This window comes from Saccoglossus kowalevskii, chromosome 15 (assembly GCF_978046115.1).
Source record: "Saccoglossus kowalevskii chromosome 15, keSacKowa6.1, whole genome shotgun sequence".
Taxonomy (NCBI): Eukaryota; Metazoa; Hemichordata; class Enteropneusta; family Harrimaniidae; genus Saccoglossus; species Saccoglossus kowalevskii.
Genome location: NC_140655.1, coordinates 24,932,007 through 24,952,344, shown reverse-complemented (window position 1 = coordinate 24,952,344; position 20,338 = coordinate 24,932,007). Strand labels below are relative to the sequence as shown.

At 36.2% G+C, this 20,338-nt stretch overlaps 2 protein-coding genes across 6 annotated transcripts in view; one reads left to right on the top strand and one right to left on the bottom strand.

Annotated features, from left to right (window-relative positions):
- The window catches only part of LOC144356752 (uncharacterized), a 68,165-nt gene extending 53,986 nt beyond the window's left edge, over positions 1 to 14,179 (top strand). For all 5 annotated transcript variants that reach the window (XM_078011444.1, XM_078011446.1, XM_078011445.1 and 2 more), the window contains one exon: positions 12,662 to 14,179. In XM_078011444.1, the coding sequence (XP_077867570.1) occupies positions 12,697 to 13,512 (816 nt within the window). In that variant the 5' untranslated portion in view covers positions 12,662 to 12,696 and the 3' untranslated portion in view covers positions 13,513 to 14,179. The remainder of the gene's footprint in view (positions 1 to 12,661) is intronic.
- A 4,478-nt stretch (positions 14,180 to 18,657) lies between these two features.
- LOC144356754 (uncharacterized) overlaps positions 18,658 to 20,338 on the bottom strand; it is a 28,763-nt gene continuing 27,082 nt past the window's right edge. Inside the window, exons 30-31 of the mRNA XM_085490609.1 lie at positions 19,441 to 19,542; positions 18,658 to 19,279 (exon numbers count right to left, since the gene is read on the bottom strand). Of these exons, the coding sequence (XP_085346735.1) occupies positions 19,445 to 19,542 (98 nt within the window). The 3' untranslated portion in view covers positions 18,658 to 19,279; positions 19,441 to 19,444. The remainder of the gene's footprint in view (positions 19,280 to 19,440; positions 19,543 to 20,338) is intronic.

Below are 20,338 nucleotides of genomic sequence, written 5' to 3'. Positions count from 1 at the left end.
ACAAGGTCTTTAACAAAAAATAACGTATACTTATTGTCGTCGGATTAACACCAAATTTTCACAGCTTTAAGGTGACAGTGAGAGGAACTTGAATGTGTCCAGACAAACTATTTCATCGATTATTTACCAACGAGTTGTGGTTCGAGTTGGGGGCAATGCGACTAAAACAGTAATTGAAATTCAGCACACTATTTTTTAAAATGCGTTGCTTGAATAAAACTGACCAGACACATTCAATTTACCAGACTATTGAACAACTAGGAAAAGTGAAAAAATACTTCTTATCGCCAGCATAAATGCGTAATTATTTTTTTTACAGAAAAAGTAATTTTTCACCTTTGGTTGAGTAACGCGTCGTAGAATGCAGATACGGGCATGCAAAATACACTTGTGTAAAGCTTGAAGTCTGGCGATTCTAAAAATATATACTTTCCTGGGTCTATTTGTAGTCATTTAGTCACAATTAGAAGATGAAAACAAGTATGCAAATAATAGTCCCGCTACCTTAATACAAATAACTCGTGATCAATATATATATACAGTGGCCCCTCGCTAAGTCGCGGGTGTTGGGATCCAAGCAAAAACCGCGACTTATCGAGGGCCGCGACTTACCGAGGGACGTCGTGAAAGAGGGAGGTCGTGCATTGAAAAACATATAAAAAGCACATATAAACCCTCGGTTTAGTTAATTGATGTATCATCACATGTGTCAGGCAGTATTCGAATAAAATCATGATTATGTTTGCTGTAAACATTGCGTTGATTATTTTGTTTGTGTCTGATATTATGTGGGCCGCTTGCTGTTGCTTGCGACTTCGACGGTAACAGCTTCCAACATAAACCAGTTTCATCGCAATTATAAACATGTTCGTCAAAATAACCACCTTCATAGATAATTTCTCTCAGTTTTTCGGGAAAAGTTCCGACAGCGTCAATGTTCCCAGATCGAGCTTCGCCTTGGATTGAGACTGCGTGTGTCGATAGCGTGTCTTCTTTGCCATCGCAAGAACCACCCTGAACTGGCCTCAAATTCAAAGTCGTCATATCTGAGTTGTATGCTTTGCATTGGGTGATGGGACCAGATAGTGGAGTTCCGGGAGACCGTTCTTAAAGAAACGTAAACAGCTTTATCGGTGTCATCATTGTCGGACACTTTCGCTTGTTTTTCTGTTCAGTCCCGCCTCTTGGTCAACTTTGAAAACAAATTTACTTTTCATTTTTTACCCACCCACGAATAGTGGGCTCAACCACGTGCAACCCTTAACTTGGTTTGACACGGTCGATCGCCGTGAGTTTATGGCGTACGAACAGGCTGTATAGCTTTCGCTTTGACATGCTGCTCAATTGAGAAATAGAGATCAGAATTCTATGAATTCAACTCATTGTAGCGAGTTTTTGTAGAGGTATACCAAAATGGGACCGGCCAAGAAGTACGTACGGTCACTACTCGACACCCCTGTTGACACCTTGAGTAAGGCCGCCGTCACCCATTGCATCTCAGCAATTGACGGACAGTGGGTGTTAAGTTGTCTCTTTAACGGTTAGTTAAAAACACTATGCCACGAAACATTAGTCTTTGTACTTCAAAATTGCTGTCAAAACACAATAGAAATTTTGGGAGCCATCCAAGTACCCGCGACTTAGCCGAATCGCGACTTACCGAGGCGCGACTTAGCGAGGGGCCACTGTATATATATATATATATATATATATATATATATATATATATATATATATATATATATATATATATATATATATATATATATATATATATATATATATATATATATATATATATATATATATATATATATATATATATATATATATAGATTTGTTGATCCAGGGTCAACATTTGTTGGCCAGGATCATCGTTTCTATACTTAAGCAACCGAAAGCGGGCACACTATGAAATATTACATAATTGCGCAGTATTAAGTCATTATTTATTCGTTGTTAAATTATAGTATCATTCCGGACCCGTCCAGGGAGTAAGGTAAATTTGGGCCTGGAACTAGCATTTTATCATCTGAGAGCGGCAGCGTAAATTATAACATGGTGCATTTAAAATTATGTGTATTTTCAAATTGTATTTCGTTGCGAAGGCTTTGGTGGATGTTAAGCCACATAAGACTACTATACAGGTTTCACTTACTCAGTTGCAGTAAACCGACTGATTGTATTTATCGAAACCCTAGGTAAATCCAATTGTTGATAGATACTAAATTTGTATCAATATTTGATATTCATATTTTGGAGCATAAATTGGAAACCATAACCGGTTACCCATGGATTAGGGTGTATTATACTCTATTAACCATGGCCTGCAATAATGTATTCATGGCACTGGTACACTGGTATGATATAACCATTATACAACATATTATTATACCTAATAGCCCTATCTGCAAAGACATACAAAGAGGTCAACTTAGACTACGCCCACGGCCAACTTGTAAGAACATTGTCAACTTCGTTTTGCCACGGCTAGCAATGCTCTTTTTAAGTCGGCAAATTTGACAGGGTCAGTATTCGAATACTATCATGCATATAGCACGTGACGGAAAAATAATTCCGTCACTGAACGTAAACGTTCGCACAGCGCACAATGATTTTCGTTGTCATTTTTCACTATTATCTCTCATTAAACTATTATTACAAGCAGGAAAAAATATGCATGGGAACACATTGGCTTGTCGATACGACGCCATGCTGCCTTCGGGCATACTTTGTGATATTCTCGTGATAGCCTCATATGATTATACCTCGTAGCCCCATCAGCCAATCAGATTCACGCATTCACTCGGTCAATATTTAAACAAAAATGGACGACCCATAATAAGCGAAAGCACACTTTTCTCGACATAAATGGAGCACACATTGTACGTGAGTGGTATACTCTGGGCCTCTGGGGTGGTTATCCATATTATATTATATTACTTCATTTTAAATATAATTCTGAGACACATAAATAACCATGTACGTTTTAGCTACAGCTGTGGTAAAAAAAGGGAAATGGAACTATGATACAGCGATTATAGATTATAGCTCACCATTGCAACGTTAATATATGTGAAATCGTCTCAAATGACTAAATTTAAATAAAAAATACAGACCGATTTACGCTGTACGCTCGATTGCGTACTCTGTGCTTGCGCAAAGCTGTCAGGGTATATCTAAAAATGTGTTTTCTCGTTAAAGGGCCTTGGTCGCGTGCAGTGTGTCTTTGAATCACAAACAATGTAATTTACATGAGTTGTGTACGTCGCTGTGAGTCCCATATCGAACAAGACGCGACGACCATTTCTTTTTATTAAGATTTTCTCAATGAATCACCTATAATTTGTGAACAGGTCGAACAAGTGTAACATGTCGTGCTTCGTAACGAGTAATATTATAATATATGGATATTTGTAACCAGAAGATACTCATAGAACAACAGGACGATTTCGGTCGTACGAAGGCAGCGCTGAATCTTGTATGTTGCATGGCATTTCAAAATTTGTTGACGTTGCATAACGACCTTTTTGGTACGTTTATTTATATCATCAGGATAATTTTATGATTCCTTGTGTATAGTACATTTATATGGGTTAGATTAAATTGTTCATTTAACCGTGAATGTACGGTGATTTTTAATTGCGTTTTATTCAGGTGTGAGTGGCCACAGTGCAATGTGCTTGCTGTGTACGCGCGCGTCACGTGTAAATGTTGATGCTTCTGAAATATCAAATGATCGTCCGTAGCGTGTTTGTACATACCAAAATCATAAATGTCTAAAGGAACTATGGGACATAAAAACTAAAAACAAACATTATAAATGCGGCAAATAAATGCTTGTGAACGGATTATTATCTGTCAGTGAAAACTGGGACAAATATTGACCGTGTTACAGTTGAAATATGCATATAGCAAAGCCTCGATCAATAGTAATCTCTTGAGGTCAACAAGTCTGTATATCGACTGCGGATACGGTCAATATAACGTTAAATTTCCACGTGACCAGTTGTGCCGTGAAATCGATCAAATATCGTGATACACTCGTTTTGGTTAGCTAAACTTGACCGTGTCTGCAAGCAATCAGTATAGACTGTAATAATAAGACGTTCAGCCCCATGGGAGAAGTGAACACGTGGAACGTTTTTTTGTGTCAATTATCTTTCTTTTATATAATGCGTCATTGAATCGATTCCGTTAATAGTAGTTTAATTGTTTCTGTATATTATAAGAAAAGAATTCCCGATATAATAAGTATGACGTGTAATACATTCAACTGGCGCTTGCAGACAATACTGACACGGTTCAATAGTTCACAGCTGTAGTAAAAGAAGGCAAGCGTGCAAGTCTGGTTGTAGGATTCCAATTCTGTAGTCATATTCCGCTGCATAGCACACTAGTAAGTATTGCCATTCGTAATTTCAGCTTTTCTAATAACGACGTGAGACACGTACAACGTGAGCTGAAATTTGAATCGGATATATGTCACGTTAAACTAAATGTGACCTTGTTTCTCTGTAGCATATTACCGTATTCCTTACTACATATAATGAATATGGACGCTTTGGTTAATGTACTCCACATAACTACGACAGAACTGTTCGTGTACCGAGCGCTCCATGTTCTAATTCTTCGTAGTGGGAATTTAAACGCACATATTCGATGGTTATTTAGCGTTTTTAGTTTTCGGCGTTCGTGATAACCTCCGTATCCTTAAATCATGGAAATGTTCAGCAGTGTGGAAAAGTGGTTGACTATTTTGTGTCGTGGCTGGGGGTGGTATCCAACTGCAGGAATCTCTACATGCGGTGAATATGTCATAAGAATTGAATTAAAATATTGGATTATTACGTTGAACATTGACTGAGATGAACGCGCGTAAGTGAAATTTACAACAAATTGATCATATTGGAAGCATTACGCATGGGAACGCACGTGGAGTTGGACACATCTTGTAGTCATTTAAATCAACTCTACATTCGGGACTTAATCCGCGTAGTCTGATTATCACACGTTCGTTTTTTCAGCGATGATCACGTTTTTGCACTTCATTCGATATAAGTACCTGCAGCGACGTGTTCCTAGTAGGGGTATTCACGCCTGGAAATAATAAGAAAATCGAATCGTTGCAGAAAATCTGATTGCGTGACGTCATGATGGGATATTGAATGCTCCGGTGGACGCCAGTATAAGTGGGCACGGATTATCTCTTAAGTCAGTGTTTCCAGCCTAATCCCCTTAACGTGTTGCCATATGGCATTAGTGAGGATACAGAGTCAGTCTTGTTATAAAGGGATAAAACATGAGAATGTTATATTACAATATATCCGCGAAACAGGAAATAGTGTTGAAGTGCTAAAATTATCGTTAAAATTGCAGTTAATTCCTAATTAATTACCGACGCTTTATCTACGACAATATGAAGTGAATCTATTATATATTTTTTGAAGTACGAGCGCGATATTAAACGCGATTTCAACAAAACGTCTTAGGCAGACCATCTCCTCATAACATAGGCGAAACTATCGCGCACAGTCGCAATACTAGAATGGCTATTACGAGGTGTGAGTTTTCTTGTTAACATTTGCCGCGTTAAAATAAATCCATACGCTACTGAATATTTACTGTGCTGTATACAGCGATGTGACTTGTCGGAAGCTCAATATGCCGTGTGCATGTGCCTTTGATCGACATTTCTTTGAATTTGACATTTACCCCATTAAGTATATAATCTAACGCAAACCGTTCTTTCAAATTTGGTTGAAGCGTTCTGTCACTCGTGATCAGGAATTCCCCCGCGACATTATTGAAGTAAAGGTGAAACATCCTGTCACGCAATAAAAACATATTGTACCATACGTTTCTGTGGTGAGCTCTACTCTATTAAAACCAAAAAAATAAATAAAAAACATGTTATATGGGCAGTGGGCGGGGAGACACACTCTCTACAAACATGATTAATTTCAAGCTTAAATTAGTGTCTAGATTGACTAACTATTTATAGTACCAAGTTCGTGTTCAATGCTGTTCATTTGCATAATAAGCAATTAACAATGTCATAAGATTAATGTTGTGATGTTATATAGAATTGATCACTAAATAATAAGATCGGGCTATCAGCAAATTCTCCTGTTGTATCACGTTTCTACATGACCATCATCATAAGGAAGTGGGCTGACGTGCACGTGCGCTTGACATTTCTTCACCATGGTCATATGTAGTTGCAAATAGTAAATATATGATTACTTCATTTGTTGTATTTTACATAATCAACATTTAAATAGAGTTATGTTTTAATGATACACAAATATTTTACGAAAATATAAAATGAAATTAAGTGATGTTACACTTCATTGTCCGCCATTGGACCCCGAACCTTGACCCCACATTGTGTCGACGCTAATTTGCTATCTAAAACACATGCGAAGTTGTAGATGTCATTAAAAATAATAATAACATATACGCATTCCGAGAGAGCAAACCTCCACCGCAGCTGCAAAGTAATTACCATACCAGTGATCATATCTTACATTTTGGGTCCGCATTCGATCCATCGTAGTCTCAAGGGCAACATCTTCTGAAACGCCCTGATAATTCACCCATACTTGTTGTGTTTTTTGGCGATTGTGAAGATTACTTTCAAATATCCATGCATCCTTGGCACTCTGACGCAGATCTCTGCCAACTTGTGACACCCGATCGATTAGACCTTGTCCTGCAGAGCGATCCCTTTAACGATTCGATGGACACGGCTTCTTAGCTTTTTTGAGTTATTTATATATAAGAATCCTTGCTGTCTTCATGACAGCCGGTTCCTCCGGTTGCTGGACACTCTTTTTTAAATAATGACAATCAATCTGTGACTTTTTGAGTTATTCTGCTCACAAACAACAAACTGACAGACAACAGACAGACAAACCAACGTTGTCAAAAATATAAGAATAAGAAAATATAAAAATAAGGGCAATAGTATAATATTCTGGGCCAACCACGTTAAACCACTTTACGTCAAGAGCGTATCGACTTTGGATAATTTAGGAAATAAATACCTACGTGTGTCATCCATGTGTCTTAATGGATATTAGCGGATGTGTACATGTTCCTGCCTGAGTGTTACAGGGCGTTCTATCAAACGCTACCTTCGAATTCTGAACGTGTATTTACCATTTGTAAATTAGGTAGATCCCCACACAAACAGGTGATATGTCATATTAGTAGCAATGATCTTGTCTCCCAATCATAAATAACGAAGTACTTATAGATTTGGTTCTAACAAGTGATGACACTAATTTCAAACCATAAATACTTAGGAGAAAAATGTCAGCACCTACATGAAAGGTTATTGAACACTGTTTAATAAGAATTTACGATAATTGGTTTGTAAATACATTGAAAAAACCCCGACGGGTTTATTGTACAAGAAAATAATAAAAAAAAAGGTTCATAGATAGTACATGTGTACTGTATTTGTTGAAATACACACGTAAAATATGTGCATTGTGTTTGTGTATAATGTGTGTGTATTGTAACAGCACACATTTCATTTCACTGCACAAATCTGAAAAAAACATCAGCATTTTATTCATTGCCTCATGTTATTTTTCCCTCTTATGTGAATGGCTAATCCGATTGGTAAATAACATCAAAATACGCGGCTGCATCTATTCAAATTTGTCCGAGTGTGCGGAAAGCCTCGAATAATGAATTCCCCACAGTGTCAAATTAGAATTCGAAACGATTCTACGCTCGATAACGTACTTACCCGTGGCGTATTATTCAACCCGCGTACAATTGACTCCCCGTCGTGTATTGTACGTTGAGAAGTTCATAAGTGCTGTTATAATAATATATATTTTCATCGAAACGCCCATAGTAATGCATGTTTGATATTCTATGCATCAAAGTTGTTCACTATCACAACGGGGAAACGAAGGCAAGTTTAAGAGTAGAGCGAGAAGCAAGAAGTAGTTCACTCAACACTCGCATCAATTAGTCGGCTCCGGCATCTCTCGGCTCAACACAATCGACATCAGCGTGAATTTCCAATTTCGTTTGCTAATTGGTGAGAATAATCAGTTTATTACGTTAACATCAATAAACTTCAATACTAGCTAAACAAATATGTCGATCTGTTATTTGCAGTTTGCGACTACTGCTCAATTTGTTTGAAACGCCGGGATATGAACCATATCGCATCTCGTTAATTCATTTACTTCTAAAGTATTGCATTTGATTATCACAACATTGTAAACGTCCTCGAAGTAATGAGCAACACTCTACACAATACGTCAATGTGCTTGCAATTGCAATCGACGATTGTAAATTAGCCGGCGCGATCTTATTATGGAACGTAAATCGAACGTCATTAGCGGACAACGAGATTGCGTCAACTAACTGATTATTGAATGTATTCATTATGAAGGCGCGCAAGCAGTGCGAGTCAGATTAATGGGTGCGATTACAATAGTTTTGATAATGGCAAAGAGCAATTTAAAAATAAATATCTCGTTCATGTATTTATAGGCTGATTAAACGGTCTATTCGAAATATCCTAGGCATCGGTCGATACGGTGAGACGTCACCGTGACTATATTGCGATAAACTCGCTATAGCATTAGCAACTTCACCGTTAAACGAATCTGTTATGACATGAGCCCGTCGTAAAATATAGCTGCATAGCAGCAATGATTGAGTGGATGGCTAATGGCGAATGGTACATGTTTTGTGTAATTGATAATGAGATTCCATAATCATATTATATGGTCAATTGATATCCCAGCATAGGTTGCATCTGCAACAGTGATTGGAACATTAAAGATTATGCATATTAATAAGGTCACGTGACAAAATATAGTAATTTCTTACGCTCTTTTCTATCTTTAACAGTGCTGCGTATATTGCAGTTATGAGGTCACGGCTGGGGAATAATAATAATCACAGCAATAACAAAAGAGTTACGGCCAATAGGACTCAAAACGCTAATAACATTTTTTATGACCTAACCTAATTATAGTATATGTTTCTCAACATTTCCTGAAAGTGGTTATTTTCGCCGTGCGACTACTCATTTACACTGCGTATTTATTTCCGTGAAAACACGGTTACCTTTTGAGTTTCAAAGAGGATGTAAAGAATACATTTTTGCAATTATATGGAAATTGTAAGCGCCCACACACTTGTATAGGAGATTGTAAGCAACCACACCAGTTTGTATGTGGTAATAGTAGTAACTGTATTCATTTATTCATTTGGATATTGTAAGTGAACACACTTGTATTCATATTGAGATTGTAAATTGTTGATATGAAAAATGTACACACTTACATCCATATATAGATTGTAAACTGTTATTCTTGCATTCACATGTATTAATATGCAAATCGTAAACGAGCACACTTTTTTTTTATCTGGAGAACGTAAATATCTATAGCTGTATTCATATGCATGTTGTAATACACGGCAAACTTAATATAGAGTGTCAGTTGTTACGTGCATGTTTGTAAACTGTCACATTTACATCGTAATTTACATGTACATCGATAGACGGCCACAATTGTATTCATATGGAGATTGTAAACAGACACATTTGTATTTTATATAGAAATTGTAAACGACCACACTTGCATTCATATGGAGATTGTAAACAGACACATTTGTATTTTATATGGAAATTGTAAACGGCCCCACTTGTATTTATATGTAAATTGTAAACAGACACATTTGTATTTTATATAGAGATTGTAAACGGCCACACGTGCATTCATATGGAGATTGTAAACAGACACATTGGTATTTTATATGGAAATTGTAAACGACCACACTTGTATTCATATGGAGATTGTTAACATCCACACTTGCATTCATATGGAGATTGTAAACGGCCACACTTGCATTCATATGGAGATTGTAAACTAACACATTTGTATTTATATGGAGATTGTAAATGGTCACACTTGTATTCATATGGAGATTGTAAACAGACACATTTGTATTTTATATGGAAATTGTAAACGACCACACTTGCATTCATATGGAGATTGTAAACTAACACATTTGTATTTTATATGGAGATTGTAAATGTCACATTTGTATTCATATGGATATTGTTAACATCCACACTTGCATTCATATGGAGATTGTAAACATACACATTTGTATTTTATATGGAGATTGTAAACGGCCCCACTTGTATTTATATGAAGATTGTTAACAGCCACACGTGTATCCATATGGAGATTGTAAACAGACACATGTGTATTTTATATGGAGATTGTAAATGGTCACACTTGTATTCATATGGAGAATACAAACTTAGGTTTGACATTTGGATGAAAAAAAATGATGAGGATTTGGTTGGATGAACAGTTGAATAAGCACATTTGATGAATGTAACGCGTGTATTGAATATGCACATTTGAAGTTCCAATACCGGCATCCATACCTGGTGTTTCTGTCAATGTTTCTATATTGCTGCATGTCGGAAATTACCACTCGCTGTCGTGTGTTTATGGTTGTGAACGCACGTATTTGGCCTCGCTGTGCTGAACACAGTTATACGTTAACAGCGGTAAATACTCATGCAATTTCGTATACTAATTAACCTGTAGTTGAAATAGCGAAACTACTTAACGATGGCACGATTTGAATGCGCAATAGCGTAACCTTTATTCATGATTAAACGTCGAAGTCACTAGATGCTGACTGGATGTGACGTATCCCGACAAGACTGTGACTTCGCAAATGGAGGAATTGCATAGCACAATGATCTCCTTATATTAAAACAGGTTTACCTGTGTGTCTACAATTATGTTGGTACATCTAACTTGTATCGCTAACACGTCCACACTGGTATAGTTCAATTCGTTTGTATAGTATACCAGAAACAGTACATCTGTTGTGTTGTGTATATATGTTGCACATATGACCTGAGTGGTGTATACAAGGTAATGTATCCGTGTTCATTTCATTGCATTGTGTATTCAATCCAGGTAGCATTGTACGTACATGTCGTATGTCATACTAGCCATACGTAAGCTAGTATTCTCTATGTGAGTCGTCACGCACGTACGCGGCAGACGGCCATAGCGTGTCGTTCTTTTCAGATAAGCGTCTATCCATTGCGTTTTTAGCGTTTTGGCAGGCGACGATTCTGTTTTCGAAGCGCGCAGTCATCATGCGTCGCGTGTTTTGTGGCGATATTATTTATTTAGATTACACAATACCTATCAAACACGACGCGGTGAGACGACTGTTGCTCTTCAAAAGAAATTACGTGACAATATCATCCACAACGTCTTGTCTCGATTGAGGGGGGGGGGGGTGTTGAACGTGTATTGGTTACCCTGATCACGGTATAAGCACAAATAGAAGACAATTGCATTTGATACACAGTCAATATCAGGCTTTATCTCATTTATCAGAGCGGATATTCGTCGTAGTGTGTTGCGTTTTGAGTTGAAATTTTGAACATCTATCATGAACAATCAGAGATCGAGTCTTGAATTGAATAATAATAATAATACTACCATTGTTAACGTACTCTGGGTTCGAAAATATTGAAAGTATATCGACCCAGCAACGACGAACAACACTCATTTGTGAATGGAAACGTTTGCAGGAAACAAGGTCACAGTCCGTCAACTCAAAATGAAGGCGAAGAAGAAAGAGGGTCTTGTGAGTTGGCAATAAGAAAAAGCAATTTCCCTCCAATTATTTTGACGTTATTAATCATAGATATCTCCCAAGATAGCAGGGCACGGCGTGTATCACGTCACTGAATATGTACAGACTTGTGTTTTTTTGATTATAATTTGTTTTTGAATAAATTTGTTTACTTCTATCCAATAATATACTGTAAAACATGTCTTTTTCGTGAGCATGTCTTTTTCGCGAATTTAGCGAGATAACTGGTTCGCTAATTCAAGATGTCGCTAATGACTTTATTATAAATTCAAAATGGCCGCCAAACAAAGAAATCAACAATGGCAAGAGAGATTCGCTAAATCAACATTTCGCTATTACGTCATTTTACCACAATTCGCTAAAATTGCATGCCGCTTTTTCAACATGTTTTACAGTAGTAATTGTGTGTATGTTGGGTGGCCTATTTGTGGAGGATTCCGACCTGCGTATTCCGAGTCGTTTCGAAGATATAAATTAATCTCGTATGAAATGTACCATTGGCATGTGCAAGGCTTCGCTGAAATTCAATAAAAGTGAAATACACGAACGATTAGAATGCACTCTTCTCTGGTCAGGTGTAATTTATTAAAAAATTTAAGAGATTTAAAAATTGTTCAAGACCTTTAAGTGCATCAAAACATGCAAATATTACTATATGTGCTGCGACACGTGTAGAGAACGAGTGATATGCATTTTGACAGAAATTCACAGACGAGCACTCCTCACGAAACAGTGTGTTTCAAAATATATGTATAAGATTAAATTAATATTGGCAGTTAGAGGATACGGTGCATCTTTTATACTACAATGCCTGTTATGATTCAACAACTTTTTTTTACGCACTTCGAAATCGGAAAAGAACGTTAGTGATGCGAGGATAGAGTTACAGTAGTATGGCACGGCGTGTAACGCGGGGAGATTGACATACTTGTGTATACTATTATTACGCATATTAACATACGTATCTTTTTCGTTGCAGATTGACGCGTATTTATTATCAGAGTGCACGACGTTATGGTAGTGAGCGCGTTAATACTTTTATCACTAACAGTCGCCATAGCACGTTCATCGATAAGCTGCCCCCAGAACTGCACTTGCGCAGAAGAATCGAAGAATATCCGAGTGGTGAACTGTAGCCACGGAATGGATAACATCATTCCTGTTACCAGGCAACCCGAATTGAACACAACCGATTTGAAAACAGAGATGCCTAAGAAGACAACGGAATCATACATCAATAGAATTCGGAACTGGGACAAAGGCAACTTGAATGATGATATCAACCCAGATATTAAAATCAGTTTAAATATCACCAAGGCGACGGCCTACTCAATATCCATGACATGGCTGGCTTTAAATAATAATAATGATATTATAATGGAGCAAATAGTTGCGTTCGAGCTAGCATATAACATAGCAGGCAGTGAAAACGTTCGGCAGGAGCTTATATTGCCTGATTCGCGAAGATTGGACGAAAGGACAAATGAGGAAGAAACAGCTGTGTTTAGCCAGCATCCATACAAATACACTATAGAAGACCTACATCCTCGTTCCAAATTCATAATCTGTGTAACAGCCTACACCGTTGAAAAACTGCCATCTCGTGAGTTTTGTAAAATTGTCTTCACGGACCGTGGAGATATAGAGACAATTTTTAAAGGAGAAATCGATTTGAAGATACAAATTGGCGTGGCGCTCGGGTGTATATTCGGGGTGTTCATTCTTTCCTGTGTATCCATGTGTGTGTGGATATCGCGGCAACGTTGTAACAGCCAGCCGTACTTACCACCGCCACGATACGCTAGGACGAATCCAATTCACCAAGTGTAGCAAAGTCTGTTGGATGAATGATAAATCTGCCGCCCTCTATAACATGTTTTCAATTTCTACAAAGAGGGCGTTGTGAATGAAGACACGACAAATGAATAATTAATTGGGTGTGGCGCATTCTCCGAAGTGGAATCAGAGGATAATATCGCAGTATTAAATTCTTGGATGTAACTCTACGTGAATATGGATTACCTCACACGAATCATGCATGATCTTTCACGTTGTTGATATATTTTAACTGAAACAATTTCGTATGATGTATATTATACAGCGATAGCATGGCGATGTGAAATAAATAATGCAGTGCCATTGCATTCGGCTAATATACTTAATCACAGTACGCAAGCACGCCTTTATAACTGAACAAACTGAAGGAAACAAAACATATAACTATTCTGATGTCGTGTTCTGTTGGCAACAGTGTTGCATAGCCGATTGCACTGACAAGCACGCATTAAACATACAAATTTTACTTAAGTTTGGGATTCACATAACAAAGTAAACTAATGTTAGTTCATATATATATATAAAAAAACTGTGTATATCAGTTTACACAGGAATAATTGGTTTGTCCATTTATAAAATGATTCTGGATGTTGTTTGAAACAAAAAAAAGTTGTTATCAGCATTCTTGAATAAATATAGAGCTTTTTCGTGCGGTTTGGAACACTGTTTTACAATAGACAGCATTGCAAATGATTGATTGAATCAAAAGCCAAATAGCTGTGTTCCGATTTAATAACAGTGGCATACCCTTCAACAAAAAACAAAATTTTCCTGTCTTATATACCGGGACTATTTTTGTGAATTTGTGAAAACAGGAAGTGAAAACATGGCTTTCTAGCTAGCATGTTGTTTTAGCTAATTTAGCTAATCTGTAATTTCGCTAATTCAAGATGTCACTAATCTAAAATAAAGTATATTTTCACAATGAGATTGTTGGCACTTTAGCTAAATTAAGATTCAGTTAATTTATGCATGGAGTCAAATTCGCTAAAATTGCGTGAAGCTATTTAAACATGTTTTCAGTAATTAGCGTAGAGGTAAGATGTTATTGGCCGTGCGTCGACACAACACTATAACATAATTAGGTACTACAGTAATGATTGGAAAATCTGTTGCTAAGTGCTGAGTTCATATATATTGTAAGTTGTTTTAAGGTAGAGATGCAGGTTCGTGGGCACTTGGGAGTGAAATTTTATTTTGCTTTTTATTATCCAAACAGTCTTGGCTATAGACTGTTGAAAGATACAGCCATTTTAATTATGAGCATTAGCAAACTTCTTACTGAGTGAATTGTTATGCAAATTAGCAATTATCTCAGCTTATATTTAGTGTACATTCCAGAACTTTAAAAAAAATAGCTCCTAGACGCTTTGACCTTTTGTTTTGAAATTTTCACAAATGATTTACTATGTGTTTATCTTCAAAACGCCGTCGGGGCATTGTTTTTGGATGAACAACAACCAGACAACCAGCCTGAGTGTTAATTTATGCATAAACTTGAAGTAGTGAAATTTGAGCTGCTGTCCTGCAAAATTGACAACTGGTAGACAGTTTTCAAGACGGCACTTTCTTCATAGTAAACAGATGTACCCATAAACCAATTTTGACAGGAAACAAAAGCATGGTTTAGAAGCTAATTTTTTTAAAATCACTTTTGACCAAAAAAGCACATTTTTGTGCATATTTCAAATTACAGTGTTCATAAAAAATACTAACAAAATTTACAAATTCATACAATAAGCTTTCCGAAAATATATAGTTTTGTGGACAAGGGAGGTCATCTTGGTTTCCTAATTAACTAATTAAAATACCTGTCAGGTAAACTGCATCTCTACCTTAAATATATACGGGGAAAAAAACGCCGATGATATGTTGAGTAGAACTCTAATGAAGAATTCGTGTCCGATTTACTTAACTGGCCGGAAAACCGTAAAAAATCTGCATATCAATGTATTCTCAAAGGAAACTATGTGAAGACTCGCCTCATACACGGTTTAGCATGTCAATCCATTTCGAGTACCGAGTACAAACCGTTTACGGCATAATAACATTTTGTGTGCAAAACACAATATCAGTTTTAATCAAAATATGTTTAAAAGATGCGTCTCATTTCTACGTTTTCACCGACAATGTTCGGACATTATTGTCTGAGTGCATGTGTGAACCTGGTCACATTACTAGTATAAAACGATATGCTATGTTTTTATATTCCGGACACGTATTTGTAGAGTCACCGTTGTCTACTATCATTACCCACACTACAGTCACTCAATTGAATACAATTTGAAAATCGAAACACACACAGCAGTCGACAGCTGAACAACATATAGGAGACTTATTTTTCATTAATTTTCAAGTATGCGTTACTGGAATTTGTTTACTTAAAATTATCGATAAGTAAGAAAGCGATAATGGTATTAGGAGGAATTTGATAGAATCAAACTCGGAAGTCATTCGCCTAAAACTATAATATTATCGTTTTCATTGTTATGTATCATGCATTGGGGCTAACACAGAGTGATGTCAGAATGATGAAACCGTTTTGGTACCATTCAACCTTTGACCTCGCTTATCGATTCGTGGGAAACAAATTAAAATTCAATGAGTGATTAAGCTTGTCCCGAACGAGCCGCCATTTCTTTGTCTTGATCACCTCCAGACTTACCGACTACAGTATTTCGAACGGAAGATATACCTATCGAATGTGCCCGAAACAACTTATAAATAAACAAAATAATCGTTCGCCGAGTATTACTGACAACAATGTGAGTTAGGTAGTACAAACTAATACATAAACTTATGACAGTCCAAAGGTTATTCACTTCGGAATTTCAACCATTTTGATTAATGTAAAATTGAGATAACCGTTCACGCCTTCTTGCTAACGAGAGCAGTAAGTAGGGTAAAGGAGAAATCAAACTAAGACAATCCGTATTACACACGACGAACTTGTAACAATCAGTGCATGTTACAAAGTCAAAGTCATGTTCTCAATGAATTAACAAAGTGTATGCAATTCGTGTAGTTATCCAATACAATACAATATAGTGTGATTCATTTATATATAATGTTGTACGGGAATCAGTTTTATGACTATGGAATTTACATAGATGACACATTTTAGGCTTCGTAATCCGTATTCAGCTAGTCGTACCCTCAGATCAATGCGATGAAGTGAATTTCTGTTGTGATAGACAAAGCATAGTTGCAAATATCAGTGTTATGTTTTAATAGACCATAGGTGCCAATGTCTCAGAAATCTCGCAAGGAGACGCTAGACTTGATATTAACAGTTGTAGACTTCATTCTCTCCCGTTATCGAGTTCCATCGTTGTTTCATTGACCTATATAAGCATGCACGGTATTTGGAGCAGTGGACGCGATAACGGAAGGAAATAAAACATTATTTGAAAAGCATTATTCATGGTTCTCAGCGAGATCTCGTCGGTCAGCTCCGTCTAAGCTCTATTCCAAGCCTAGGAATGATCCTAGTAATATCTCATTACGCATTCATATTTATGCAAACGTCACACACATAATGCGATAAGTAGCTGCCCACTGAGATATTACGAGCATCACAGCTAGGCGGTTGGGAGTGACATTTAACGAGCGGTGCGCCGCATAGTTTTTTTCTTCTAATTTCAACCAGACGCTCACAGCTGGAATACACAAGTGGATTGTTTCAATCAATTTTATCTTCGTTTTTAAAGTTTGAAAACATAATTTTCATACAATCGATTTATTTCGATCTGTAAGGATAAATTTGTTTCTTACATATTTGTTTCGTCGAGCACGAATGTTTGTTCAAAAGTGTTTCACTATTTATTTCATCAACAAAAAACATGGCATACATTAAAAAGATTATGTTTTTATTCGTTAAGAAGTTTACCTTGTTAAGAACTAACATTCAGTAATTTTAATTTATTTCGCCAAAAGCAAACGTTTAAATTGTTTACAAAGACAGTTTAAATTTATACAGTTTAAATTCCGTTTGGATCTCCCCGAAAGAATCAGAATTTTACCGACACCTATGTTCACTCAATTAATCGGTTAACCAGACAGCCGTTCAAATGTAGCGACAACTAATTCCCATTGTTTTCTTCATTGTTTCCCTCATCTCGATGGACAGTATATCTGTATTAATCGCAGAGACCACTTGAAGGTTTATATCATATTGTTTTTATAGTAATGTTTAGTTCACTATTGGTACATATTGGATTAGATTGATAGGGAACACATAACATGATTGAATCATATGCTGCTACACAACAGTTTTTTTATAATGACTTTGCTGCAATTACTTCAAACTGATACTTGACCAGTTATCGGATTTGTTGTGTTCAGCAAACTACGTCGAATGGTGGCGCTATTGCACTCTCACACCAACGCAACAATCTCTGGGATGGCTATAGTTATAGTTGAAGAGGTGTAAAATCACGTTAGTGGGTAGTTGAATATTTCTGCAATAAACAATTGGTCTTTATTATTTCTAAATGTGGTGACGTGCTGGTGTCGTTTCTGTCTCAGGTGATTGACTAAAACGTGTGTTTATTGTGTTATCGCATGATTTTTTCTTGTATGCGTTTGATGGCATCTTGTACAAACGATCATTTTTGGTTTCATACTATAATTAACCTCCTATAGACGACGCTGTAAAAGCCCGAAAAGTACTATTTTACATACACAACCGAAACCTATACTGTTGTCAAGTATAGTTTCATGTTTCAAAAGAATATTTCCAAGCGACTGCCAGAGTGGCAATTAATATGAGCACTTACTGTTGCCATTCAATAACGTTCTAATACAAACCTGGTGGTTACCAATATCGAAATATGAAACACCTGTCACAGGCAGTTACTCTTTAACCATTTTGCCTGATTAAATGGTGGTTATACGACTTCTGGAATTGACGCTGAAGTTATTTATAATATTCACTTCTTCCTTAAATTGCCATTATGAGTGCTATGATAATATGTGTGTAGGTGCATCCGGGTAACTCAAAATGTGTTAATTTCGTAATAAACAAGTTTTCTATTGTTGGCTAACAAAAAATGGGTGTTTTTACAATAAACGTGAAAATATATACTATCTAAGTCGCTTGTCTGTTTGTAACGTAAAATAAATTCCACTACCAATCAATCTACTTGAAGGAGATTTATTCGTACTTTGTACAGATGCACAGAAAATAAACTTTAAGAGAAAATATCAACGAATCATTTCACTTTCATTTTGCAACTCGATAAAAATGAGCACTTGTGTTTACACTCGACCAGGGGTAATCAATTAGTGTGTTTAGATGCTCAACACATTTGTGTTGTCATTTCCCTGCACTGTGATTGAGCATAGATGATAGCAAAGTCATGGTCACTTGTGCATTTAAGTAACATGTGTGTGGAACCAGTCCTTGAAGTTAAGTTGTTTACTAGGAAGATGGGGTTATGTGTCTTGGAGAGTATATATCTTGCTGGGTCGCTTAACAATTATCTTGTAATGCTTTCGCTCATTTCTATATTTGAAAATCTGATTTTGTTTTCACTTCCGAAAAAAATAATATAAACTATTATATGTGATTATTGCGAACAACCAAATTATGGGGTTCATTCATGCTGTGATACTTAATCGGACAAACATATCCTTCGAATGGTAGACCTCGATTCCAATCTTTCATAGACAGACTCGCAACTAAATACTGATGCGATAAGAGATATATAATTTAAAGAGTTGTGAAGGTATACCGTAATACTACTTGAGTTCATACTGCCTGTGGAAAATAAATAAAAATAGTGTATAGAAATAAATAATCATGGTTAAAAATCAACTAGAAAAAAAAATCAATTTAATGGAATTGTTAGTACATGAAATGAATGTAAACGTGTTAAGGGGAAAACATATACAACGTGCGCCTCTACCATATATACCTACATAGTTATTTCTTTCTCATTAGCGATAATCTTTTCTTGTTTAACGATCTGAATTTCTCGGGTGAACGGGCATGGCGTCTTTGATATGATGATACATCGCCAACTAAAAAACAAAAACACAAATAGATCAGAAAATAATACGATAAGGGAAAGACAAAATGTGATTGTATAATGAATGGAAAATGGCGAGTGATTTTTTTTAGAAAGATTGTGCACACTATCGACTATCGTGTTGAATTGTTTGTCCAATTGTATTCGATATTGTATGTACTCCTTTCATTGGACTTAGCTTAGTATCCATTTTACATGAACCAAAATACTACGCAATGAATGATATAATGCTATTATATATTCGCAACCATGACGTGTTTCTGATATTGTCAAACAGGGATGGCAATATTGACGTAATCGTAATCTATAAATAAATCAATCAATTCATATATAGCTTTTTAAAATTCATGACAATATATGAATAACAATTCAATCTTGAAAACAGAAACAATTACGTATTTCGCTACGCAGACACCTCAGCATAGATTGTTAGCAAAGAATATTGTAATACAGTGTTATATTAAATCTATCTTTTGATATGCCATCTGTATAGATAACTATATTTTGATTCCTTCTTATCAGTGAAACGTTATCATAGAATCACAGGAGATGTACAAACAGTATTTGTATGTCAAGTACAATTAACACATTACATTTTGTAAGAAGTAGCATTAAATAACACTAATTAATTAAAGGCAGCCATACTGTTTCGTGACGCGAGCTATCAAATCAGTATAAGCCAATACCAAAAGCAATTGAACAAGATAAGCAACAAAATGAAAGTCTGTTACAGTAAAAATACTCGCTTGTTCTTTGAATACCAAAGAATTTCTTATAAAATATAAATG